The sequence below is a fragment of the Lagenorhynchus albirostris genome, chromosome 11 (genome assembly GCF_949774975.1).
Source record: "Lagenorhynchus albirostris chromosome 11, mLagAlb1.1, whole genome shotgun sequence".
In the NCBI taxonomy this organism is placed as follows: Eukaryota; Metazoa; Chordata; class Mammalia; order Artiodactyla; family Delphinidae; genus Lagenorhynchus; species Lagenorhynchus albirostris.
In genome coordinates this window covers 100,993,441-101,019,776 of record NC_083105.1, presented here as the reverse complement: position 1 = coordinate 101,019,776, position 26,336 = coordinate 100,993,441, and the positions used below count along the sequence as shown (strand labels likewise).

The 26,336-nt window shown below is 55.5% G+C and overlaps 2 protein-coding genes across 6 annotated transcripts; both read left to right on the top strand.

The window, feature by feature from the left end:
• Positions 1-308: 308 nt before the first annotated feature.
• Positions 309-8,789, top strand: FKBP4 (FKBP prolyl isomerase 4). The gene is made up of 10 exons (XM_060164349.1): positions 309-623; positions 2,495-2,639; positions 3,665-3,807; positions 4,874-4,994; positions 5,219-5,375; positions 5,976-6,066; positions 6,169-6,252; positions 6,449-6,634; positions 7,258-7,497; positions 8,593-8,789. The coding sequence occupies exons 1-10, from the start codon at positions 519-521 to the stop codon at positions 8,695-8,697; spliced, it is 1,377 nt and encodes a 458-aa protein (XP_060020332.1). The 5' UTR covers positions 309-518; the 3' UTR covers positions 8,698-8,789.
• A 6,759-nt stretch (positions 8,790-15,548) lies between these two features.
• Positions 15,549-25,946, top strand: ITFG2 (integrin alpha FG-GAP repeat containing 2). Of its 5 annotated transcripts, none has more exons than XM_060164341.1 (12): positions 15,549-15,775; positions 19,623-19,718; positions 20,281-20,322; positions 20,417-20,588; positions 21,338-21,477; positions 21,919-22,067; positions 22,425-22,522; positions 22,666-22,719; positions 22,820-22,911; positions 23,986-24,103; positions 24,884-25,053; positions 25,153-25,946. In XM_060164341.1, exons 1-12 carry the CDS (start codon positions 15,680-15,682, stop codon positions 25,270-25,272), a joined length of 1,347 nt encoding a protein of 448 aa, XP_060020324.1. In that variant the 5' UTR covers positions 15,549-15,679; the 3' UTR covers positions 25,273-25,946. The 5 variants fall into 5 exon arrangements, with proteins under 5 accessions (XP_060020324.1, XP_060020327.1, XP_060020322.1 ...); XM_060164344.1 differs by having other exon boundaries at positions 24,884-25,057; positions 25,153-25,310; XM_060164339.1 differs by having other exon boundaries at positions 15,550-15,775; positions 25,169-25,946.
• Positions 25,947-26,336: the final 390 nt, after the last annotated feature.

Sequence of the window (26,336 nt, the reverse complement as noted above, 5' to 3'; positions counted from 1 at the left end):
GCGCCCAGCCAGGCGGGGAGGCCGGCCGCCCGCGTCTCGGGCCGGGGAGACGCACGCGCGGCGCCCACGTCCGGCGGCGCGGCGTCGGACGCTGCGGAGGATCGAGAAGGATCTGGAAGAATCCGGTTAGACCGGGGGGACGGGGGACGGGGGGCGGGGGGAGGCCGGGAGAGCGCGCCGCGGGAGCGAGGGCTGGCCCGGGAGTCCGAGGGTCCCAGGACCGGGGCGGGGCCAGGCGGCCGGCGGGAGGAACGAACCAGAAACCACCTTTCGCAGGAGCGCCCTGAGCGCCAGAGCCCGAACCGGCCGCCGTCTCTAGAAAGTTCTCCCCCCACGTCCTTCGCGGCCGCCCGGCTCCTCCCAGCCCCTCCCTCCGCGGCGGTGGGACCAATCGCTCCCCCGGCCGCCCACGACCCACCTCCTGCGCCCGCCCGCGCCGGAGCAGAGGTGCGCGAGCCACGGCCGGCCGCCCGCACAGCCGCGCACTGACCGGCGCCCGCTGCCCGAGGAACGGCACGATGACCGCAGAGGAGACGAAGGCTGCAGACAGCGGAGCGCAGTCGGCGCCGCTGCCCCTCGAGGGGGTGGACATCAGTCCCAAGCAGGATGAGGGAGTGCTTAAGGTAAGGGGTGGGGGCGCCCCGGGGCGGCGGGGGGCGCCCCGGGGCGGCGGGGGGCGCCCCGGGGCGGCGGGGGGCGCCGAGAGCCCGTCGCCGCCGCGCTTCAGTAGCCGGCCGGGGCTCGGGGCTCGGGGCTCGGACGGCCGCCTCTGCAGCCTCCCGGCCGGCCGTTGACCGCGGCGTGCAGCCGTGGCCGGGCGCACCGCCTTGCTGGTCGGGCCGCCGGTTCGGGGCGGGAGGGTGGCCACACGCTCGGAAGGAGGAGGTCTGGGCTGAGTGCTCCCCAGTCCCCCAGGCCCGGGAGCGCAGCGCCTGCTCCGGCCGCCGCGTGCGCGGGGAGGGGCGCGCCGGGGGGGCGGGCGCGTGAGCTGCGGGGGGCCGGGCGGCGTGCACCACCCCTCTCTGCGACCCGGGACCTCGCGGCCGGCTCCTTCCCTGCCGCCGCCGCCACCGCCGCCGGGGAGCCCCCCCGGCCGCCTGCGCCTCGGGGGTGCGGAGCTCGCCGACCCTGGCAGTTAAACATTAGCCAGGACGCGAAGCGGGTCCCAGGAGTTATTTCCTGGCCTGCCGGCCTTTGTGCGACTTGGCGCGCGGACCCGGCGCCCTCCGCCTTCTTGTCACCCCTTTTCTAAAGGCTGGGACCCGGCTAGGTCACCCGCTCGGCCATGCTGTCCCCCTCCCCCCGCCCCGCTGCATGCCGGGACCTGTAGTTCACCCCCCCTCCTCCCCGGGCCTTCCTGAGCGCGGGGTGCGGGGCTGGGAGGAGGTGCTTTGCTTGGGCGCCCGAAACCGTGTTACCGCCCAAGGAGCCAGGGGAGGGGTCTGGGACCCAGGCAGCGGGGCATCTTGACCCACGTCAGGACAGCCGGCTGCGGTTCGGAGCTGCTTCTGCGCTGTCCAGGATAGCGAAATCCTAGCCCGGATTCGTGCCGAGTCCTCACCCAGCGTCTCCCCTCCTGGCTTCCCACTGCTCAGCCCCACGTGCGCGTGTGCCCTGGGCGAGCTCGAGACCTCGGGGCGCTCTTAGCTGGTGCAGAACGCACCTGGCTGCTCTCCCAGTGGGGACGCGGCTTCCCGGGAGACTCTTTCTCTTTGATTCTCCATTCCTTCCCCTTTCCTTTTCTATTGCTATTTAAGTCCACATCCATTCCATCGTGGAAGCTTTCCCTTAGAGGGTGACCACACACGTACCAGGGAGCCCACAGAGCCACCAAATTTTATAAATGGTGAAGAAGAGAAGCAAGAGTCTTAGAAGTTCCTGGGCAATGCTCTAGCCCTGAAACCAAGGACTTCAGTAGCCTGCTAGTCACGAATGCTCAATTCCCAAGTCAGAGCTTAGGGCCTGGTTGCGCGCCCGGGCTCACCTGTGACCTGCTGATTGCTTTTTTACCTCTCCCGGACTGCTCCTGTTCTTTTCGTTATTCATATTCCTCTTTTCTCTCTAAACTAGATCCTGAGCTGATGACTGATGTTTAGGAAGAATGAGGAAACGTAGCATAAATACTTTTCCCTTTGTTGCTGATAATTATTCAGTCTTTCACCGGTTTAGTCCTGTAACAACTCTGATAGGGATTATGATTACTACTTTACAAATAAGGTCTGGAGAGTGAAAGTGACTTGTACAAGAGCATACGGCAAAAACTTGAACTCAGGTGTTGTTTTGTCTCCAGTGTTTCACACCGAGTCACGTCGTAGTGGAAGACAGGGAGGTCAGTTGGTTCTAACCAAGCTCCACAGCAGTCATTTGATGATGGGCTCGTCGAGTTACTTACAAGGAGGCAGAAGAGTCTGTTTACGTTCTGGTCAGAGGCGTGCGGGTAGTCGTGGTGCCTCTGCGTCCATGCCCAGGTGCTCACCTTCTCCCCTTCCTCCAGGTCATCAAGCGAGAGGGCACAGGCACGGAGATGCCCATGATCGGGGACCGAGTCTCTGTCCACTACACGGGCTGGCTGATGGATGGCACCAAGTTTGACTCCAGCCTGGACCGCGAGGACAGATTCTCCTTCGACCTGGGGAAAGGTGGGCATGGTTAGCGGGCTGGTGGGATCGGGGTGTGTGAGCTGTCACAAGCAGAAACAGTATTCTCAGGAGTTCAAAAAGGAAGGCTTTGTTACAATCTTAATTTTTTCCTTTTTTTTTGTTTCCACTGTCCTGAAACTATGTTGATTTTTTAAAATTTTTATTTATTTCCTTGTTGCGTCAGATCTTAGTTGTGGCAGGCAGGCTCCTTAGTTGCAGCTCACCGGCTCCTTAGTTGTGGCATGCGAACTCTTAGTTGCGACATGCATGTGGGATCTAGTTCGAGGACCAGGGATCGATCCCAGGCCCCCTGAATTGGGAGCGCCGAGTCTTAACCACTGCGCCACCAGGGAGGTCCTGGAACTGTATTGATTTTTATCTCTCATTCCCCTGATCACCTCTGAACGCCTTGCTTCCTCTTCAAGGATGGACTGCCTTGTTTTCTTGAACCCCTTTGTTCCAGAGTTGAGTGGTTTGGTTTTTTTTGTTTTTTTTTTAAAGTGGTCTGCAAGCAGGTTTTCTACCTTCCTGGTCCCATTTCTAAAGAGTGTCCAGCTTCCCCTTGGGCATGAGACAGTAAGTCTCTGAGGCCACTGTTTGAACTCAGAGTCAGATCCCTGCCAAGGAGAACCTGTTTGTTTTCTTTCCTTTCTTCCTTTTTTTTTTTTAAATAAATTTATTTATTTATTTTTCACTGTGTTGGGATTTTGTTGCTGCACACGGGCTTTCTCTAGTTGCGGCGAGCGGGGGCTACTCTTCGTTGTGGTGCGTGTGCTTCTTGTTGTGGTGGCTTCTCTTGTTGCAAAGCACAGGCTTCAGTAGTTGTGGCACGTGGGCTCAGTAGTTGTGTCTCGTGGGCTCTAGAGCGCGGGCTCAGTAATTGTGGTACACGGGCTTAGTTGCTCCGCGACATGTGGGATCTTCCTGGACCAGGGCTCAAACCCGTGTCTCCTGCATTGGCAGACGGATTCTTAACCACTGCACCACCAGGGAAGTCTCGATCTGTTTGTTTTCTGTACCTACAGGGGAGGTCATCAAGGCTTGGGATATTGCTGTAGCGACCATGAAGGTGGGGGAAGTGTGCCACATCACCTGCAAGCCAGAATACGCCTACGGTTCGGCGGGCAGCCCTCCCAAGATCCCTCCCAACGCCACGCTTGTGTTCGAGGTGAGTGGCCACAGAGAGCAAGGCAAAGAGCCAGCCTTGTCTCAGCCCAGGGCCTGGCTGCCCTCCAGCGCTTCCTGCCTCTCGGAGACAATGTAGCGAAGGCTGAGGGCCTGCCCTCGGGGGAAGGGGAGGAATGGAGAGAGCGGCTAGCTTTGCCATGCATGTAACCTGCTGCTGCCAGAAAGTGGTCAGTGATGAGGGCTCAGGTGGGAAGAGGTAGCCACGCACCCCTTTTCAGCCTTGAAGCAGCAGGGTGAGGGCTTGAGGCCTGTTTATCTCTGGGGCGGTGCCCAGAAGCGATGGGTTCTAACTGAAAGGAATCAGGAGGTCATTATCTACATAGAGTGGTGACTGACAGCAGAGAATATCGGAGCTCCGGAGATGAAAGGAGGGGAGAGATGCCCGCCGCGTGGGTCGGGAGACGATAGGAGGGGAGAGATGCCCGCCGCGTGGGTCGGGGGACGATAGAGGGGAGAGACGCCCGCCGCGTGGGTCGGGGGACGATAGGAGGGGAGAGACGCCCGCCGCGTGGGTCGGGGGACGATAGGAGGGGAGAGACGCCCGCCGCGTGGGTCGGGGGACGATAGGAGGGGAGAGACGCCCGCCGCGTGGGTCGGGAGACGATAGGAGGGGAGAGATGCCCGCTGTGTGGGGCGGGGAGGAGAACCTTTGCCAAGGAGCTGGAACGTGACAGTGTTCACACTTGAAGGTGGTTGAGCCCCACCGAGTGGATGCCGGGAGAACGTTGGGAAGGCTGGTGAGAGGCGTTGGGTGGCTGCTGACGCCCGTCGGGCCGAGCTTGTCCAGTAGCTGGGTTGGGGCTGTCTGGAGAGCACACTGTTACGGGAGTAGCGAGCGCATAGAGTGATCTCCTGAGGTGGAGTGAAGCCCTGCGGCCTGCCCGCGTCTGCCTAAGCTGAGCCAGGGCAGCTCCCGGGAACCTCGCAGAACTGCCACTTGGGCCACTCCCGCTGTCGCTGCCCTCGTGGTCAGACTTGCTCTGGCATTTACTAGGGACTCTTCCGAGCGAGAGAGGAGCTGTGACCCCTTGCACCCTGTCCCACAGGTGGAGTTGTTTGAGTTCAAGGGAGAGGACCTGACGGACGAAGAAGACGGCGGGATCATCAGGAGAATCCGGGCTCGGGGGGAAGGCCACGCCAAGCCCAACGATGGCGCCCTCGTGGAGGGTGAGGCGGGGCAGGTGGGGTTTCGGTCGGGTTCTGGTGTGCACGCCCCGTGTCGCCTGTCCTTGTAGTACCCTCCTCTGTGAAGCGAGGGGCTGAACCACACCCTCTTGACGCTCCTGCACGTGTGAGAAGGCCGAAGGGCGTTTGGGGAGCAGGAAGTGACGAGGCAATGGGGGCGGCTGTGGCGGCATCCTTCCTCAGTCTCCTGCCTGCTTTCACGCCAGTTGCGCTGGAAGGGTACTACAAGGACCAGATCTTTGACCGCCGGGAGCTCCGCTTTGAGGTCGGCGAGGGGGAGAGCGTGGATCTGCCTTGTGGGCTGGAGAAAGCCATTCAGCGCATGGAAAAAGGAGAACATTCCATCGTGTATCTCAAGCCCAGGTGAGGTACACTTTGGCCCAGGTGTGGCAGTCTGTAGAACAGGTGGGTGGGCCAAGGTCAGATCTACTCGTCCACACTGAGTTGTGTAACCGGCCCTTTGTACGCCTCCCCTGCGTGCGGTCACTGGGCTCTGGGCACCCTGCACGCACGCCATCACGATCTCCTTGAATCCAAACCTGATGTTTTCAGTCATGCTGCTACAGCTTCCCTTTTCTAGTGACATCAAGATTTTCATCTTCTGTTCATTCAGTCATTAACTGTATTTATTGAAACACACCTACTGTGTGCCGGACACAGTGCTGAAAATCCTTAGTTATTCAGAGACACTGTTGCCACCTTCTAGTGACTCATTGCTCTGTGGGCTACCATTTAAATTAGTAATCGTGCCTGTGTGTCATGTGAGTTACTAGAAAGATTTGTAACATGCTAAGTGAGAGCCCAAGGAATTGTGTGAAGGGGTCAGGGAAGGTTTTGCCAAGCAGGAAACATCTGAACCAAGACCGAAGCGATGAGGAGGTACTTTGCAGGAAACAGGAAGCCCTTTCAGTGTGGAGCAGGTTAAGTGCTGCTGAGATGACCTAGCGTTTTCCTGCCCCACAGCTATGCTTTTGGCAGCGTTGGGAAGGAAAAGTTCCAGATCCCACCAAATGCTGAGCTGAAGTATGAAGTACAGCTCAAGAGTTTTGAGAAGGTGAGTTTGTTCAAGGTCTTCCCTACCCTGAAGTCAGGTCCCACCCTGGACGTGACTCCCTGGGGTGGCTGACAACTTTGTTTCTCCCTTGGGGTACGGCAGGCCAAGGAATCCTGGGAGATGAGTTCAGAGGAGAAGCTGGAGCAGAGCACTATAGTGAAGGAGCGGGGCACCATGTACTTCAAGGTGAGCCTGCCGCGTGGCCCTGAGCACGCTCCCGAGGACCTGTCCCCAAGTGGACCCGAGCCGCCTGGTCAGGCCGGCGGTAGGGGTTGGGCGGGACGGGGCTTTCTCACGCCTGTGGGCCACCGGTGTCCACAGGGTACGACAGCTGGGGGCCACCGAAGCTGTGCCGGGTGCCTGAGCCTCCCTCCCGTTCCAGGAAGGCAAGTACAAGCAGGCTCTGCTGCAGTACAAGAAGATTGTGTCCTGGCTGGAATTCGAGTCGAGTTTCTCTAACGAGGACGCACAGAAGGCACAGGCCCTTCGGCTGGCCTCCCACCTCAACCTGGCCATGTGTCACCTGAAGCTGCAAGCCTTCTCAGCTGCCATTGAGAACTGCAATAAGGTGAGAGAGCGAGGGCAGTGTTCACGGGCAGGCTTGGGCGAGCTGCCGGCGTGTCTGGAACTTGCCCGCAGTGACTAGGGCAGAGGTAGCAGGACGGAGCCGTGGGGCTCTCAGGTGCTGGGCCCAGAGGCAGGGCTGTGGGAAGCAAGTGGTTTGGCCTTAGTGGTCAGAGGCAGTGGCGCAGCGGTGGGCAGAAACACTGGATGGAAGGACTGGCTCCGTGTTCGCTCCTCCCCGGCTCTTTGCCTCTCCCTCCTATGCACCCACTTTAGTCTAAAGAGATGGACTTCCCTGGCGGTCCAATGGTTAAGACTGTGCTTCCGCTGCAGGGGGCACAGGTTTCATCCCTGATCGGGGGACTAAGCCACATGGCACGGCCAAAAAAAAAAAAAAGCGTGGAAATGTCACAGGTTCTTCTCTTTCATCTAAAGACCTGTCTTCCCTGTCTGTCTCTTGGACTAAACGAGGTGCCTTCCTAGCCCTTGGTCCTTTCCGTGTGGTGCCCAAGGCTCGTTCTTCCTGGGGTGGGGCCTCATCCCGCTGAGGGCTGCCTCGGGAACCAGTGCTGGCCAGAGAAGCTGCAGGATCTGAGGTCTTGCTGCTGTGTGCTCCCTGTGTCTCAGGCCCTGGAACTGGACAGTAACAACGAGAAGGGCCTTTTCCGCCGGGGAGAGGCCCACCTGGCGGTGAACGACTTTGACTTGGCACGGGCTGATTTCCAGAAGCTCCTGCAGCTCTACCCCAGCAATAAAGCAGCCAAGGCCCAGCTGGCTATCTGCCAGCAGCGGATCCGCAAGCAGCTTGAGCGGGAGAAGAAGCTCTACGCCAACATGTTTGAGAGGCTGGCTGGGGAGGAGAGCAAGGTGAGGCTGGGGACGGGAGCGGTTAGGGGGGACAGGGACAGAGGCATCCCTTCGTCCCCAGCACAGCCCGGGCGGGCCCTTTGGGCCTGTGCCGACCCTGGAAGCCTGGAGCAGCAGCCCGGGTCTCCTCCCCCCCCCACCCGTCTGGCCCCCTGTGTCAGGAGTTGGCTACTCTGATGGTCTTGCCAGCCTACGTTCTCTGCCTGTTTAAAACTCAGGTTTCAGAAACTGAGGTTTAAATAGGTAACACACGTACATGGTTAAATTCAGACTGCACAGGTGTAGTGGAAAGGCTCCCTCCCCCACCCAGTGTGCTGGCGGGACAGACAGTGATCCCTGGCGACAGGCAGCGGGCTCTGCCTGCCGCTTTGTGCATCGTGCTTTCTTCATACCTGGAAGCTTATTTTACATCAGCGTGTGAAGGAGCTTTACGTTCGCTCTTAGGCTCACGCAGTCTTCCACTGTGCGGAGGCACCGTATCTTCCTTACCCAGGTCCCTAGTTCTTAGTCTCCCAGTGTTCTAAACCTGCACTAATAGAAATAGAATGCAAATTATATTTGGAATTTAAAATTTTCTAATAGCTGTGTTTTAAAAAAAATAAAATAGGTGAAATTAATTTTAATATTTCATTCACCCAAGGTATCTAAATATTGCAACGTGTAATTTTTTTAATTGCATTTTTTTCAGATTAAGCCTTCAAAATCCAATGTGTATTTTATACTTAAATTGTTTTGAACTATCTGTATTTAAAGTGTGCAGTAGGCACATATGGTAGTAGCTGCTGTGGACAAGTAGACTTTTATACAGTGTTGCCATCAAGTAAATTCATTAATTTTGTACATGAGCAGGTGTATCTTTAAGTCGTACATGGAAAGGGAATTGCTGTGTCCCTATAATTCTGTTAGCAGTTAGTATTTTTTTATTAACTTGGGCACGAGTATTTCTGGGTATAGACGACACCTGGTGTCAGTGTGTGCTAGGTGATCACTTGGGTGCAGGCAGGTGAGAGTGGGGATGTGGGTAAGAGTCACCTTTACCGTCAGGGGGCAAATGAGAACTGGAATTCACCCCCTTCCCCCGCTCCCTTCTCGCAGGCCAAGGCCACGGCTGCGGGAAACCAGCCCGCTGACACGGAGATGAAGGACGAGCAGAAGAACGATGTGGCAGGGGGCCAGCCTCAGGTGGAGGCGGAAGCTTAGCCCCGCCCAGCCCTGCTCCCGGCTGCCTGCCCCCTCCTCCCTACCTTCCTCCACCCTGTTAGTTTTGTAAAAACTGAAGAACTTTGAGTGAATTAGACCTTTATTTTTCTATCGGGTTCGATGGTGGCTTTGGGGGAAGGGGGAAAGGAGCAGGCTGGGGGATTGAGGTCGGGGGGGTCATTTTAGGTGGTGTCACCCCCTTCCCTTCCCCCATTCCACGTGAACGAATGTCCCTCCACACGCACACTCACGAGAACGTTATTTATTTTGCTTCCTCTGTCTTCTCTGTCCGTCTTTCAGGTGGTAGAAGGGGGCATGCGGTAGGGATGTGAGGTCTGATGAGAAGGCGGGGTGGAGGGGGGACCCCTGGACAGCCCCTTCCCCCCCAGTTCCTCCTCGCGGACGTGGGTGCTAGGGGCATGGGAAGCACTGCTGTGCCCGTTACCTCCCCTTTCCTCGCCCCAGGTGGTGTGGCTGGTGTGGTGACCACCCCTGTGCCCCCTCCCGTCAGTGTCCCTCCTCAGCCAGGCGTGTCCCACCCCCTCAGCCTCTTCCCTGCACTTGCTGAAGGTACAGGCTCGCCTCAAGTTCTGTGCTTGAGCAATAAAGTGGAAACAATAAAACCTGGGTGTTGGGCAGCCCTTTGTGTTTGGCCTCGGAGTGGGGGGCGTGGGCGGCTACACCAGGGGGCAGAACTAAGAGAGTCGCCCACCCCGAGCAGGGCCTCCTGCGCACCACACGGGCTGTAGCGGGGCCTGTGCTCAAAGCCTGCCCGTGGTTCTCCCACACTCCACCCCCCAGCAGCCTGGCAGGTTTTTAGTAGCTCTGGTTTTTCTTCCCTGACACTTGGGAAGAGGAAAATATATAAACATCTAAACTACATTGGGACCAAGCGACTGAGTTTGCTTTGAGGTTAGATTTGTCTACTTCTGCCCAACTGATCCAGTGGAAAGTTCAAGCTGTCTTGGTTTCCTAACAGTGAAAGCCCTGGTGTGACCCACGCCTGTTGCCCTTTACACAAGGGAAGAGGGAAGAACAGTCGTCAAGCCCGGCAGCACCAGCAGCCCCGCAGGCCCACTGTCCAGCTTGCACCTTGGCCTTAGTGGGGACAAGCCTATGCTTTTTCCTCACCGCGCTTTGACCCCTGGCTTCTATAGCATTCTGGGGCCCTGGGAGAGAAGCCAAGGGGCGTGAGTGAATCACGCTGAGCCTCGGATGGTCTTGACTGCCGGCCAGAGCCTGTGTCTGCCCTTCTCCCTCGTCTGTGGGGGCTGTCTAGTCCTTTCTGCTCAGTGATATGGTTAGCCTGCCCACCACATGCCTGTACAGTTCCTTCCAGAAGAAATTTCTCTATACTTCACTGGAAGATGAATTTCTGTGAAAAAGTTCAAGTCGTACAGCATGGCTGGTGCTAGAGCCAGGACTAAAATGTGGGTGTTCTTTTCTCCCAGTGCCACTGCTTGCTCTCTGCTGGGTTCACATCATAGCCCTGGGCTTAGGGTTTGTGTCTGGGTCTCTTTGGTACTTCAGGATTAGACTTGCCCCTGCAGCCCATGATAATAGCTAACCCTCACTGAGCACTTCTGATGTAAGCCCAGCCTCACACAGATTAACTTAATCTTGTAACTATCCTACAAAAAAGGTATTGCCCCATATTACAGATGAGGAAACCAAGGGTCAGAACTTGAAAGATGATCTGCCTGGAATGTGAGATGACCTCTTGAACAAATCCAAACTGCCCTGAGGTTCATGTGACCTTAGGCAAGTTGAGCCTCTTTGCTCATCTGCAAAAATGGAGACGGACAAAAAGCATGCCTGAGATTCCCTCCCCTCTGGATGCTTCTGTAGGATTCCAAGAATTTGAAACATAGCGGAAAAAAAAAAACCCAAACCATAACTGCACATCTGTAGAACCCTGGAAACTGGACAAGCCTTGGTTTATGTACCATTAAAACTGTCTTCTGGGCTTCCCTGGTGGCACAGTGGTTGAGAATCTGCCTGATAATGCAGGGGACACGGGTTCGAGCCCTGGTCTGGGAGGATCCCACGTGCCGTGGAGCAACTAGGCCCGTGAGCCACAACTACTGAGCCTGCGCGTCTGGAGCCTGTGCTCCACAACAAGAGAGGCCCGTGCGCCGCGATGAAGAGTGGCCCCCGCTTGCCACAACTAGAGAAAGCCCTCGCACAGAAACGACACAATACAGCAAAAATTAAGAGTTAGGACTTCAACATATTCATTTAAAAAAAAAAGTTTTAGTACAGTGGCCAGAAGTCTTTAAGGTTAAAAATAAATGCACTACCTACTCCACTCTGCTCTGGGTCGGGTGCAAGTCTATTTCCCAGTCAGTCACACCCTCCTCACCAACACTTAAATCTTTCCATATGCAGAGAATGTGTGGAGTAAAGAGAACCAGTGGCAACCAGAACTGAGCTGTTCCTGCAGACTACCACGTGGTCTCTGGAAGATCTTAAATGGGGTTTATCTTGTCCTAGTGCTGGTCCAAACGTCAAGTTCTATAGATTTTTATCTCCCGGGTATTTGCAGTCCCCGTTCCAGCAGCCCTTTCCCAGCATCCCCACGTGCCCCGACCCCGTCCGCCTGTCCTGTGAAAGGCTCCCCCGCATTCCCGTGTGCGCCCCTGCGGGTCACCGTGTGCTGCGTCCCAGTCGAATCCCTCTGACCGCTTAAGCGTTGACTGCGCCTTCCCAGCCCGTTTGGGCTGCAGGTCACACCCCGCGGGCCTGGGCCAGCGTGCCGTCCCAGCATCGGTGCACTGGACTCCACCAGCCACACCAGTCTGAGTGAGAGGGTGAACTGTGACTCTCATTTCAGTTGGAGAAATAACACGTGGAAGACATTTTAGCCAGGACTAGTAACAGGTAGTCCCTTTTTAGGAAACTATTGCTTGGAAATAGAGAAACAGTGGAACCTTCGATGCCTTATTCCTTCTGTCTTAAAGACCAACCTTCCCGGTCCCAAACCAGCACTCCTCAAAGCCTTGTAACCCTTAGGTTGAAAGGACAGTGGGCTTAGGGCAGTGCTGAAAAAAAGCCAATGCAAGTGTGAGAAGACATTCTTGTCCTCTTTCTGGAAATCGTTATTGCTGACTTTACGGCTGCAGTTCCCCAGCTGCTTGCCAACCTCGGATAACGGACGCACCAACTATCCTTAATTATAAAACACAACAAAACCTTATTTAGCACGTAATGAACACTCAATATACCACTGTCGGGCGCAAAGTGAGAACGTGAAAGACTCACAAAGTGGTTCTAGGGACGAATGATCAAGAAAAAGCAGTGCCTTAGTGAACTGAGAGTTCCTTGACTAGAAGAGAGGACCAGCCATACCCTGTCCCCCAACCGAAGACAAGCACGTTCCCTTCAGATCTCCAGTCTCCGGTTCCACGGTTAGAAGTGCCTCACACATAAAATGGTTACGTTTGTATTTTTTTTTTTTATTGAGGTGAAATTCACATGGTTTTAACCATTTAAAGCGAACAATTCCATGGCCTTTAGTCCGGTTACAATGTTGCACAAGCACCACCTCTAGCCGCTCCTGAAACACTTTCACCGCCCTTCACGTTTCAAGCCCATGTCCTGATGTTTGGGCTTCGGTGACAAGAACGACTGTCCATGCTTCAGTTAATGGCCAGTAGAGTCCTGAACAGGCAACAGCTCTGACGGGTTCTGATGGGGGCGGGCGGGGGAAACGCCACGCAAGTGCAGTGGGCTCTGAATGACCATCTCGCTCAGAGCAGGGCCCACACTGCTGTTCTGCCTAACGGCTGGGTCAGGCAAGTGTGAGGACAGCTTTCTGCGCCTCGCGACCTCTAGAACCTTCAGCATGCTAAGGTGCACTGTGAACCACACTTGTGGAAGTCTCACTCTGAGCCCACTGGAAGCTCGGGCCCCACCCTCAGGATGGTGAGTGGCTCTGGGCCTCACAGGCAGAAAGAGATTCATTTCAAGGTCCTGTCTCTCCCCTGGGCACCCTAGGCCGACACCCTGAACAGGCCCACCCTGTCTACTCGTGCAGAAAGAGGGGGATGAAGAACCTCCCTAGAAACGCTTTCTGCTTAACACACCTCCCCTTCCCCTGCCATTCGCACGTTTCTACTGAAGCTATTGTTCGGCTACGCCCACACAAACACCGTATCCAAGTCATCTAACGAGGAAGACTGCCTGGTTAGGCAGTGCTGGGGAGGAAGCCAAAATCCACGCGGAGAGAGCGCTTGGCCTAAATGAGACGAGCTCTAGATAGTGCCGCTGGAGACCCGCCGACCATCTCCCTAAAAAGGGCCAACAACAGGGGTCTCCTTGCGGAGCCAGGGCTCTGTCTGCGTGGCTCTGCCATGCCTGGGCCTGTGTTCCACTCACTGGGACCGTAACACTCACTGCAGTTAAAGTAACTGGTGCAGCGGGGAGAGGCAGGGGGCAGGGAGGCTTGATTCTCGCCATGTTTCTCGGAGACCTATCTTTCCTTCCTTTCTAACTTTGTCTGGCCCTCTTGACAAAAGCCAAAAGGCACTGTATCCAGGTTGCAGTCATAATGACATGACCTTCATGAAATGACAAACACAGAGCAAACAAAAACAGGCACCCTGGTACAGGAAGGTCAAGAACAAGAAGCCCAAGTTACAAATCAAGGCACGGTGGGCGCCGGGTCCGGGTCCCATTTCAGAGAGCTGGGGCAGGCCAGGGCCCTGGGAGACAGGAGCAAGGTGATCCTCATCTATTTTGTCCTGGATTATTAATTATTTTGTTTTACTATTTCATTCACAGGGCTGGGAAAAGAGAAAACAATGGAGTCATACATACAGTGAAAAGAAACAATTCAGAACTCAATAAGTTTACACTTATTAGAGGGAAACATTTTAAAATTGATTGTTTTTCCACCCCTTAACCCTAGTATGAAGCTTAGGGTTTGAGCCAGGATGAGAGAACAGAGATGTGGTAGTGCGGTACAAAGCAGCATGCAACTCCTCCGTAAGCAGGTGGATTTAAAGCACCAGGTACACACATGTGACCCAGAGCCTTGGAATGGACCTGGCCAGCCCCACAATGCACCACAAGAAACAGAAACCTAAGGGTACCTACAGTCCCCAGCGTCTGTCCAGACTATCTCCTCTTTGCCGTTCTGACCTACTGCTTCCTGTTCCCATCTTATCTGGCCATAAGAGCCACAGGATCTCTAGGGGCCATCCCCTCCCTAGCTATCACTTGTAAAGCATGTTGCACGTATATTATTTCATGCAATTAGTGCAACCACCCTGTGACCTTGTCTCCTTATTCCAGTTTTTTGGATGAATAAACGGGTTCGGCAAGATAAAGCAACAAGGCAGAAAATGATGGAGGTGGGACTCAAACCAGAATTGTTTGAGCCAAAACCCCACGTCCTTTCTGTCACTGACTGCCAGAGTTCCTAGCAAAGTCCTCAGGCTAGAAATCACGGTCCCCTCCCCGGCCCCAGACAAAAAGGTCCTGCCCTCCAGGGCCTTCTCCCACTATGTTCAGATGTAGAAAGTAGGCCAGCCCTGATCCAACATCCCCAGGTGAGGTAGACGTCCTTATTTTTACAATGTTGACCCCTGAAAGACCAACGTGTAGATCAGTCTGGGCCTGCAAACCTAAACCTAAAAATATACCGAACACCTGTAGAATCTCACAAATAATACTTTTGATATCCTGACTGATGAGGCCCAAAGCAAGGCTGCACTGATTCAACATGGAAGGTTTCCCCGAGGCCAGGCTTGATGGCGATGTCCCATTTACGCTACGGAGGGGGGCCCCCGAGGGAGGGAAGCAAGAGTTTTGTGCTGGGGGGGCCAGAGCAGACCCAGAATCCCAGCGACCCCGATTTCTAGCCTGAGGACTTTGCTAGGAACTCTGGCAGTCAATGACAGAAAGGACGTGGGGTTTTGGCTCGAACAATTATGGTCTGAGCCCCACCTCCATCACTTTCTGCCTTGTTGCTTTATCTTGCCGAACCCGTTTATTCATCCAAAAAACTGGAATAAGGAGACAAGGTCACAGGGTGGTTGCACTATTTACATGAAACAATAATTGTGCAATGTGCTTTACAAGTGAGTTTCAAACTTTTACCCACAGAGCACACCCACCGTGGGACAAAAAAATATTTTTTTGATAAGCCGGTATATACACGTATAAATATATACAATTGAAACAAAGGTTTCACAAAAATAATACTTACCTTAACTACTCGAGATTACTTGGCATTTTCTCTCTCCTTTTTTTTTTTTTTTTTTTTTTTTTTTTTGCGGTACGCGGGCCTCTCACTGCTGTGGCCTCTCCCGTTGCGGAGCACAGGCTCCGGACGCGCAGGCTCAGCGGCCATGGCTCACGGGCCCAGCCACTCCGAGGCATGTGGGATCCTCGCGGATCGGGGCACGAACCCGTGTCCCCTGCATTGGCACGCGGACTCTCAACCACTGCGCCACTAGGGAAGCCCTGCATTTATTCCATTTCGGTTTTTAAAAAGCTGGTCCGATTCACTACCCTCATTTCAAGACTCATAATGGGGAGCTACGCAGGTTTTTTTTAAACACTGTTGGAAACCACACACTCATCGGTTATTACGATTATTATGATTCTCAGGTATGGTCTGACGGCTGGGAATCTTCACTGCCAGGGCAACAAAGGACAAGGTCAAGGTTATTAGGTCAAGGCCGCGAAAGCCCTGTTGCCAAGGAAACGGCTCGGCCAGGCCAGCGTCGGCTGACCTGGGCGCGCAGAGACTGCGGAGAAGAGGAATGGCCCGAGGCCCTGTCACTCAGCCCCGCCCCCACGGCAGGCGCGCCCGGAAGGCCCGCCTCCTCTCAGGTTAAGCGAGGAAGGCAGCGATTGGAGGCGCAGGGGGTGACGTAAGCTCCCGCTGTGGGTGGGTTTCCGCTCGGGCGGCCGTCGGGAGGGGCTCGGGGAACACTTAGCGGGGCTCCCCGGACCCTGAGCCCTGGGAACTGCGATGAGGTCGGTTAGCTACGTACAGCGCGTGGCCCTGGAGTTCAGCGGAAGCCTCTTCCCACACGCCATCTGCCTCGGAGACGTCGATAACGACACGGTCAGTGCATGCGCACTGGAGAGACGCAGCCCGTCTGCGACCGCGGGGTGGGGCGGGGTGGGGCGGAGCGGCGGAGGCCGCCCGCGGCGGCGTGTGCGTGCTGCGAGTGCGTACGGTGTGGGCGTGGACGGCGTGCGTTGCACGGCGGGCGGTGCGGGCACGGCGGGCGGTGCGGGCACGGCGCTGAGAGCTGGATCGGGAAGGGCTGTATGGGCGGCTGGGGTACCCGGCATCCTGGCTGGATTGGTCCGGAGCCCTGCTCCAGTGTCCTTCTAGGGACTCGCGTACCGGGTGCACTGCCTGGTCAGTCACTTGTTCCCAAGAGGTGTCTGTGAACTGTGGTGGCCGAGTTCCCAGCTCCTCCGGGGCCGCCTTCCCTTTCAGAGCGTCGGAAGTAGGCTAAGAGCGCGCGTGCGGCTCTTGCGGGAGCACCTTCCGCACCGCCCGGCTCGGCCCGGCCCACCGGACTGCTCTCGGCGCTTGGCCGGGGCGTCTCCGCCCGGCGGGCCCACCTCGGTTGAGTTACTGGCTCAGTGTCCATGTCCCTTTCCTCCCCCAGCCGTCCTTCCTTTTCCCGTCGGTTAAGTGACTTAATACAGGTAGAGCAGGTGGAACTGTGTCTGGCATTCGGTTAACGCTCAGGACGCGTTAGCGTCGTCGGCAGCGTTTGATTATGGGCCGAGGGCTCTGCTGCGTTCTGGGAATTCAAAAGCCCCAGCCCGCAGGTAGCTCAGCGTGGGGCGGGGGAAGGGTGATAGAAGAATAGGGAAATGTAGTGAGGCCCATTGATTACAAGATGTAGAGGGTTCTGGGGTGAAGCATCCAAGGGAACGGTGGCCGTTGATGGTGTAGGACACTTTTTTCCATAATCTCAGTTTCATATGAAAAGCTAACAGAAAGGAAGTGCGCTTTCTGTGCCCTGCGTCCGCCTTCTAGAGACTGTCTCTCCACTGGTGTCGCCAGGCTTCCGTGGGGTCCTCGAGGGTGTGTATGCAAAGCACATGGTTGCTCTCCTCTCCTACCCTCTGACCCCGTCGCTTCTCTGCCTCCCTCACATATCATCCTCACCTCCCTAACTTGTCTGTGCTCTCTTCCCAGGGAAAAAAATTCGGGCTAAAACGTCCCCATCACTCACCCCCCAACCCCGCCCCCAGCCTCCTTTGCGCTGTGATGGAAAAAGTATTTTATGAGGCCTCTTGGCTCTATCCTGTCTAGGGAGGAAAAAGTTATTCCCATAAATTTGTGTTATGTTTTCTGGGCTCTCTCGTTTCTTCATATGCTCAGCAGTATAATTTTATGAGACAATCAAGGGAGGCATTTTAAAATAGTACATTAACAAAGTGACGTTAGATGTGCATTATTTTCTATTTTACCTGATTGTTTAAAAGGGCACATGTGCCTTTTTTCCCTAGCTTCACAGTGTCAGCTTTTTTTGGCAATTGTACTTTTCTAAGTGAATTGCACACTCAGTTCTGCAATATTAGGTATATCACACTACTTTTTTGGGGAGGGGAGGGGAGGCGTGGGGGTGCCGTGCAGCTTGTGGGATCTTAGCTCCCCGACCAGGGATTGAACCTGGGCCTCGGCAGTGAGAGCATGGAGTCCTAACCACTGGACCGCCAGGGAATTCCCTACCTCTTTTTTTTTTTAAACCTTAGTTGTAAGCATTGTAAGCTCTATAAGGATAGGAATTTTTAAAACTTTTTTTCACTGCTGTATTCCCAATACTTAGGATAGTGCCTGGGACATAGTAGGCACTCAGTAAATGTTTGTTGAATAAATGAGGGTTGTTATTAAAGGCAAATGTCATTATGTATCTCAAAGCAGTTTGAAGGGTTTTGCCTATTAATAAATATAATTGAAAGAAGGGCAAGTAGGTGAGGTAGTTGGCTACTAATCAGGTGTGGTACACTCAGCCTGCATGAGTATGGATAGGAATTTGGTACTGATTCTCCAGGCCAGCCTTTGGAGATTTGGGGCAGGAAAAATACTTATTTCATCCCATTAAAGCAGTAACCTAAAGTTATTTGCGAGTAATTTATTTCCTGCTAAGTCAGAGGGAGAAGCCAGGGATAGAATACACACCCTCGAGAACCCCACAGAACCAGTGGGGAGACGGTGTCTAGAAGGGGGACGCAGGTCACAGAAAGAGCACACTGCCTTTCTCTGGTAGCATTTCCGACTGAAGGTGTCCTCTGCAGCCGGGGTTCCTTAGTGTCACTGAGTAACCTCCAGCGGCCAGAGCCAGGATGGACCACAGAGGAGCAGAAGTGCTGGGGAGCAGATGGGCGACCCCGGAATTGTGCTCATCCAGGTCACCTACTGAGTTGTATCTACTCACTCACCGCACTCACCACACTGTTTTACAGTTTTATTCCTTCGTCTGTGCCCTTGTTAAACTGAGGTCCTTCTCAGCAGCTGTACAACTGTGGATCTGTGGCATTTGTCTTTGGGCCCCTAACGGGTTGTTCAGCTTTCCCTGAAAACTCAAGGGTTGACTGGGCATTCCCTTTCATTCTGATTTTTCTTTGTTAAAAAAAAATCTTTAATTTGTCATTAAGTAAACATTTATCGAGGGCCTACCATGGACTGTAGCATTTATTGAATGAATGTATAGAAAAAGAGTGAATTGTGTGAAAGATGCCAAGATCCCCAAGCCTTGGAGGCATTTAACTGGAAGCTGAAAACCCCCGTTATTCTTGCTATTTGTCAGTCACCTTTCTAGATGCTTCCCTCCGTTAGCTCGGTTCTCACGGCAACCTTATGAGGTGGATAGTCTTGTGATCCTCGTTTTATAGATGAAAAGATTCAGGCATAGAGGGCTGGATTCAAATTCAGGCAGCTGCGCTCGGAGGCTCTGCGCTATTCAGCCTTTCTCCTGTGTGTCTGCAGAAGTCCTCCAGGGTGCAGAGGGTTTGATGTAAATAGATAAACTTGTTTTATGCTTCTATTATCTAATGTCCCCACCAGAAACTGCCATAACTATTAAAATATAATAAATGTAAGCTTCAAATCATTATTAATAAACCCCAATTTGTTTCTCATTTTTTCTTACTGTTGATCTGTTATGTTTTTGTTGCCTTTAAAATTAAATCTCTTGAGAATCTAATATTCACTCTGAGGACAGGAAAGGGTGTTAGATGTCCCCCCAAGAAGGAATCATGAAAGTATTTCTGGAAATGGCATTTGGAGCCAGCTGGCTATCATCGTTATCCCCTTGAAAGGGCGGCCAGCCTTTGAGGAACCCCTGGGAAATGGGGAGCCCACATGTAAACGGCGAAGAGGCTCCAGGCCCTCCTGGGAGCTTAGCCACCACTAGGGGGCACCAGAGGCCCAGAGCTGGGATGCTGCCCCTCCGGCACCGCCACCAACCGTGTTCACTCAGACGCACCAACGTGGAAAGGCCTTGCCAGGGGAGGGAGGACCCCAGAGCTGACGTTGTCTTTATTTGGTCCCTGATTAAATATGAGCTCTGAAGTTAAATTCTCCAAAGGTTACGTATTTGGGGTCATTTTCCTAACGTATCCCATGTGTAAGGACAAATTAGAAACGCCGAAAGCAGGCGTGTGGGGCATTGAGCTGTTCAGATGTCAGACTTTTCTGAGACGGAGCACAGATTCTGTATTGGCCCGTCTCTAACCTGCCCTGCCCTCAACACACATATACCCCTAACTGGAGATAAAGAACCTGGGAGACTGTGACTGTGTTGGTCTCGAAATCTTGCTAATAAAGTTGATGAAGATGCAGGTTGAGGTCTTGTGACTTCCGCGGAGTGGGCCCAGTCGAGAAGGGCTTGAGTGGCTCAGCAGGACCCCAGCCTAACCCTCTCTTCTCTCTCCATTTGAAGTTAAATGAACTGGTGGTGGGAGACACCAGTGGAAAGCTGTCCGTGTATAAGAACGATGACAGCCGGCCGTGGCTCACCTGCTCCTGCCAGGGAATGGTCAGTATTCAGCTCCCTGGGTCTCCAGGGGCAAGGGACCCCTCCTGCCCAGGGACTGTCGAGGCTGGGCCGCATGCATGAGCTCCCCAGCGTGTCCGAGGTCGCCAGCTACTGGTTAAGGGTTCATTTGAATCGGAGGGAAGCCCCCAGGCTTCCCAGATGTCATGCGCACACACAGCCGGGCTGGTTTTCATTTTATGTGGTGCAATGACTCCCTTAGTTCTTCGTGGATCTGCTGAGGTTGTCTGATCGTACGAAGTGTAGTAGAAAATGGGGGCAGTCATTTGAATACTTCTAGAAGTATGATAGTCCGGCTCAATTGATGTAGTTTTTGTTTTGTTTAAGCCCAACTTGTCTTCACTACCCCAGGTCCTTACACTGCTGTCTGGTGAACTGGACCCAGAGCACAGTAACGGGATTAGCCTGGCCTCTCGACGTGGGGCGTGCGCAGGAGTTTTCAGTGAATGACGGTGATGGGAAGCCCGCTCCGTGCTTCACAGAGGTTAGGGAGCACTGGGGACCCTTAGCGTGTCCCCCTGAGCCCCTTTCTCTTCTTTTGCAGCTCACGTGCGTCGGGGTTGGAGATGTGTGTAATAAAGGAAAGGTAGGAAGCCCAGGGTGCTGCGGGTTTCCCTCGGCCCATCCCCGACTCCTGTGCTCTGACGACCAGCCCCCTCCTCTACCTCTGTCTCTCCTAGAACCTGGTGGTGGCCGTGAGTGCCGAGGGCTGGTTTCACTTGTGTGACCTTACGCCCACTAAGGCCCCGGATGCTTCTGGGCACCACGAGACCCTCGGCGGGGAGGAGCAGCGCCCAGTCTTCAAGCAGCACATCCCCGCCAACACCAAGGTCATGCTGATCAGCGACATCGGTGGGCATGGCTGTCTTGCAGGCAGCCAGGGAATAGGAGTCAAGGGGCAACAGCAGATCTCGAGGGAGCCAGGGGTCTCGTCAGTGTTTGGGCAGTTGTGCATTTAACGCCAGGCTGCTGAGCTCCCGTTATAAACCAGGCATCGTTCCAGGCACTGGGATTGCAATAGTGAATAAAACAGACAAAAGTGACTGCCCTCTTGGACCTTTACTAGGAAGGGACAGAAAATAAACACTAGCAATGTGGTAAGAAAATTAAATAGTATATTCGAAAGTAGTGAGTGCCGTGGAGATCGCCCACGGAAAGGGGCTGGAGGGCGTTGAGGTCGAGTTGGCTGTTCTAAGTGGAGTTGTCAGGGGAGTCCCTGCCGAGAAGGGGACAGCTGATCAACAGCTCCAGGTTGCAAGAGAGTGAGCCGCTTGGGTATGGGGCTGGTACTTGGGCCAGAGGCTGTCTCAAAGGTGCTGGTAGGGATATGGGTGCCCCAGGGCACTCGAGTCGTGTACCCGGGGAAGAAGCGACAGGCCCTGCGAGGCAGCTGTGTGGCTCTGGGTGCAAGAGCAGGCAGGGGAGCGGGTGCCTGGCTCAAGGGGTGACGTGGCAGGTCGGCAGGTGGGCCTGAGGTCGAACCTGATAACAAGTGCCAGTGGCGGTGGTGCTAGAGGGGCGGGGAGGAGGGCGTGCTTGTAGGACTGCAGCTGGCGAAGACAGGTTTGGCTCCAAACTCGTCTCATTTTCTGGATCCACAGATGGCGATGGCTGTTGCGAGCTGGTGGTGGGTTACACAGACCGCGTAGTCCGGGCTTTCCGCTGGGAGGACCTGGGTGATGGTACCGAGCATCTGACGGGGCAGCTGGTGTCACTCAAGAAGTGGATGCTGGAGGGTCAGGTGAGAGGCTGAGCATGGGGGCCACAGCCCAGGAGCAGGACGGGCCTCCCTCCTGGAGGGGGCTTGTGGGAGAACAGGCGGGGGCTGGGGCTCAGGGTGGGAAGGAGGGAAAACCACCTTGTTGACAGAGACCCAGAGGAGATCACTTCGAATCAGGGTCTTAGGGGAGATGGCCAGTAACAGGCCGACAGGAAGGAACATTGCGCTAAGAATTAGGGATGTGATGGTGGGTGTGTCGCGTCGGGATCCGCGCCGCGGGAGCGCAGGTGCTCCCTGTGGAGAGGGTGGCACCAGCAGGAGCCCCGTGGACGCTGCCTGTCCCCCTGCTGCTGCCCTGGAAGGCTGAGGACATGTCCCAGGGCCCCTGCCTACCCCCGCCTTCTGCAGGCTTTCCCCTTTCTCTCGCCAGCAGTTCCCTTAAGCCCCCATTCTCTGGTGCAGGTGGACAGTCTCTCGGTGACTCCAGGGCCCATGGGTCTTCCTGAGCTAATGGTATCTCAGCCAGGCTGTGCTTATGCGATTCTGCTGTGTACCTGGAACACAGACCCTGGGCCGCCTCCCACCTCTGAGGGGCCCGAGGAGGGTACCAGGTAAGGGGGGCGGGCCTGTGGATGGTGGGGTGCCTGGCACGGCGCCCACAGCCGTGGATGGGTCTGTGGTTGGAGCAGCTTCAGCTGGGTCCCGACACAAGCACCTCTGCCCCATGAAGGAAGATTATTTCGGGACCCAGGGAATCCTGACCCTGACGCAGCAACTGGAAGAGGTTCTGAGATTCCAGCCTGGCAGCTCCGTCCCTCTCTCTCGACTTGCCCACTGGCCCAGGTGGGGTGGGCGATAGGTCTCCCAGCTGATTCACATCCTGGAAACTCGCACAGAGATGGGGCCCACGCGGGTCCGGAGAGCCAAGCTCTGTTGGGCTCCCACTTAGCCGCCGTCCCCCACCACAGGGAGACCCCCGCTGCCCGAGACGTTGTGCTGCACCAGACGTCCGGCCGCATCCACAACAAGAACGTCTCCACTCACCTCATCGGCAACATCAAGCGAGGTGGGGCGGGGCGGGGCGGGGCGGGGCGGGGCGGGGCGGGGCGGGGCGGGAGGTGCAGCGGTGAGGGGGGAGGGGAGGTACAGCCTTGCCTTTCGCGTTTCCTTCTTCCGGTCCTTCTACCGCCCCTCCCTCTGCGTCCGCAGGCCGCAGCCCTAAGAGCGGCGCCTCGGGCCTCTTTGCCCTCTGCACCCTGGATGGTGAGTCCCTCGGGTCAGCCATGGGCCGTGCAGGGTGGGCAGTGGTGTGCCCAGGGTCTGCGCAGGGTTCTGCCCCCAGCCTGGCCGCCTCTCCCCGCAGGGACGCTGAAGCTCACGGAGGAGGCGGACAAGCTGCTGTGGTCGGTGCAGGTGGACCACCAGCTCTTCGCCCTCGAGAAACTGGACGTCACGGTGAGTGGGGGCCCTTGGGGGCCATTCTCCCTTCTCCGCCGACTGCGCCTTTACCGCAAGGCTCCCTAGACAGGCCTGGCCCCCGAGCTCCGCTCACTCCACGGGCTCAGCGCTGTTCTCTGTGCCGCTGGGGAAGCTCCCATTTCAGCAGAGCCGATGGCTCCAAAGAGAAGCACCTTGTTCTTAGGGTCCAGAACTGAGTTGCTCGCCCATCTGCAGATGTCCGCACATGAGTGTGTGTTCACCAGAGCTGTGGCCCCTGGGTCGGCAGGTGGGGCTGCGCTGATGCGGCCGCTGTGCCTGCTTGAGGGTCTAGGAGAAGAGGCGTGAGGCTCTGAGGTCAGGTCAGGACAGGCCCGGCTCTGAGTTCCCGTTCTGCCACCTCCCGGCCGGGTGGCCTTAGGTGAGTGAGCTTGTCTCTGTAAGCTGGCGCTTCCTCAATATAAAATGGGAGTGACGTCACTTCCTCAATATAAAATGGGAGTGGCATCGCCTCTACTACTTAGGGTTGTCGCGAGCACTTTTGGGGGGGCGGCTCATTCAGCAGCCCCCTCTGGTGCCAGGTGCCGGGACATGTTCGGTGAGAAACGCAGGGGGTTTGCCTTCCCAGCTGTTTGTCACCCGGAGCCGAGTCCACAGCTCCCGTAATTTCATCCACCCGGTCAGGAAGCCTTTCTAAAACAGCTCCTGGGGACTTCCCTGGTGGCGCAGTGGTTAGAAATCCGCCTGCCAGAGCCGGGGACACAGGTTCGAGCCCTGGTCTGGGAAGATCCCATGTGCCATGGAGCAGCTAAGCCCATGCGCCACAGCTACTGAGCCTGCGCTCTAGAGCCCGCGAGCCACAGCTACTTAAGCCCGCGCGCCTAGAGCCTGTGCTCCACAATAAGAGAAGCCACCGCAATGAGAAGCCCGCGCGCCGCAATGAAGAGTAGCCCCCGCTGGCCGCAACTAGAGAGAAAGCACGCGCGCAGCAACAAAAACACAACGCAGCGAAAAATAAATCAATTGAAAAAATAAAAATAAAATAAAACGGCTCCTGGCCACCCCTGTATCCCTGTCTCTGGCCTTTTTCAGGGCAACGGGTACGAGGAGGTGGTCGCCTGTGCCTGGGATGGACAGACATACATCATTGATCACAACCGCACCGTCGTGCGCTTCCAGGTGGACGAGAACGTCCGCGCCTTCTGTGCAGGTGGGACCCTGCCCTGCGCCCCTTGCTAAGCACACCTGTCCCCCTTGCTTCCACTCTCACTGCGGCCCCTGACACAAGTCTTCGTAAACAAACGAGTTCTTCAGCTCTTCGGTTAGAGGGTGTGAGTGGGCACCAGATTGCCATCTTTACAGTTTTAACTAAGAGGAGAAAAAAGACAGTGAGGTGTCTATCTTTGGATATCTTAAAGGATCAGATATGGGGGGCGGGTTGTTCAGAAAAAGAAAGAGTCGGATGAGTTCTTGTCTGCCTGCTGTGTGGAGATATGGGAAAGTTCCTCCCCATCTGAACATGTCAGGACTCTGAAGACTGTTCTCCAAGTTCCATTCTCTTAGTTCCAAATCGGGGACCTCGGGAAGCAGCGTTAACTCCTTTGGGGGTGTCTCTGGTCACTAAAATGGTAACACTTGAACGACGCGCTGATGCCACATTGCAGTGACCTGGGAGGAGGGATCACCACCCAGGAGAAGCCGCCCCGCGTTACCCTGGGGCTGTCACTGAGATGGGAAACCAGCACGTGTCACCTCCTAGGACACTGTCCTGCCTGGGCTTTGTTACTGTGGTTCTCCGTATCTGGAATGGGCCAGATATTTTACGTTTTACCTGCTTTACTGAGTTCCCAGCAAGGAAGAAATAGAAAGAGGGCCTTTAGTTTTCTGCTTGGCGTCCATGGGTGGATAGAAACTGCTGACACGAATGCCGCCCGCGCCGGGCATAAACCTCCCCAACCTTTTTCTCCTACCCCCGCCACCCCTCCCCCAGGCCTCTACGCCTGCAAAGGGGGCTGCAACAGCCCCTGCCTCGTGTACGTCACCTTCAATCAGAAGATCTACGTGTACTGGGAGGTGCAGCTGGAGCGGATGGAGTCCACCAACCTGCTCAAAGTGCTAGAGGCTGAGCCGGAGTTCTGCGGCCTGCTGCGGGAGCTGGGGGTGGGTGAGTCCTGGGGGCGGGGCTGCTGCGGGAGCTGGGGTGGGGGAGTCCTGGGGGCGGGGCTGCTGCGGGAGGCCAGGTCCCAGCAGACCCACCAGCCTCTCTTGCCCGCAGACCCTGACGACCTCCCCGCCGCCCGGGCCCTGCTTCACCAAACCCTCTACCATCCCGATGGGCCGCCACAGCGTGCCCCCCCAGGCCTCGGCGATGCCTCCTAGCTGGACCACCGTCTTGGCTAAACGGGACCCTTCTGAACCTCCCCGCCCCGCAAGCTGTCCACGGTGTTTGCAGGACAGGGAGCGCACATTATAGAGGAGGGATGGCGGCAACCCTCGGGGGACTGGGAACTGTAGACCTCATGGTCTTTCTGGTGAAGGAGGAGACGAGTTGCTCCTCTGCCCCTTTCCTGGTGTGCCTGGCCCATCACACCGGTAGGCACTGCCCCCTCCCCAGAGCTCCCCACTCTTGTTGTGTGGGAAACAGACTTGTTTGTGAGGAGGGACTACAGATCTCTCACTGCTCCCCAGCCAGACTTTGGGGCCAGTGGCGCGATGGCAGTGAGGCCCCACCCCCAAGTTCCATCTTTTGTGGCATGGCTCCAGGTCACTGACGTCAGTGATTGTTACACGAATGGCGAACCACAGATCTTTGACTTATGATGGGTTTCACTCTCATAAATCCATCGTAAGTTGAAAATATTGTAAACTGAAAATGCATTTCCCACACCTCACCTACCGAACGTCACAGCTTAGCCTACCCTGTGATAAACGTGCTCAGAACACTTACATCAGCCTCTAGCTGGGCAAGGTCACCTAACGCGAAGCCTACTTTATAGTAAAGCGGGGGATATCTCACGTAATAAACTGAACACTGCACTGGAAGTGAGAAACAGGATGGTTGTAAGTGTATTGGTTGTTCACCCTCATGATTTTAAAGTCTGATGCGGGTTTGCAGTCCAGGCAGGCCACGATCAGAACGATACCCTGGGCCACGTATATCCCTTCTTCTCTTGCTTCCTGTGCTCTGAATCAGTGGTCTTTGAATTGTAGGTTGCGATCCTTTGTTGGGTTGTGGTCGGCAATTTTTTTAAATAAATGAGATAGAGTAGACTAAGTAGGACCAAAAATATGGGAGTATGTTGCTCACGTGTAGGGAAGGATTGTTTTGTTGTACTTGTGTGTGTCCGTGCACGTGTGTGTAGTGAGTGCAACGTAGAATACACTTCCTGCTGAGTTGTGTTCAGAGGAGTTGGAAAGCCACTGCTGTCAGTTATAGTGACCCC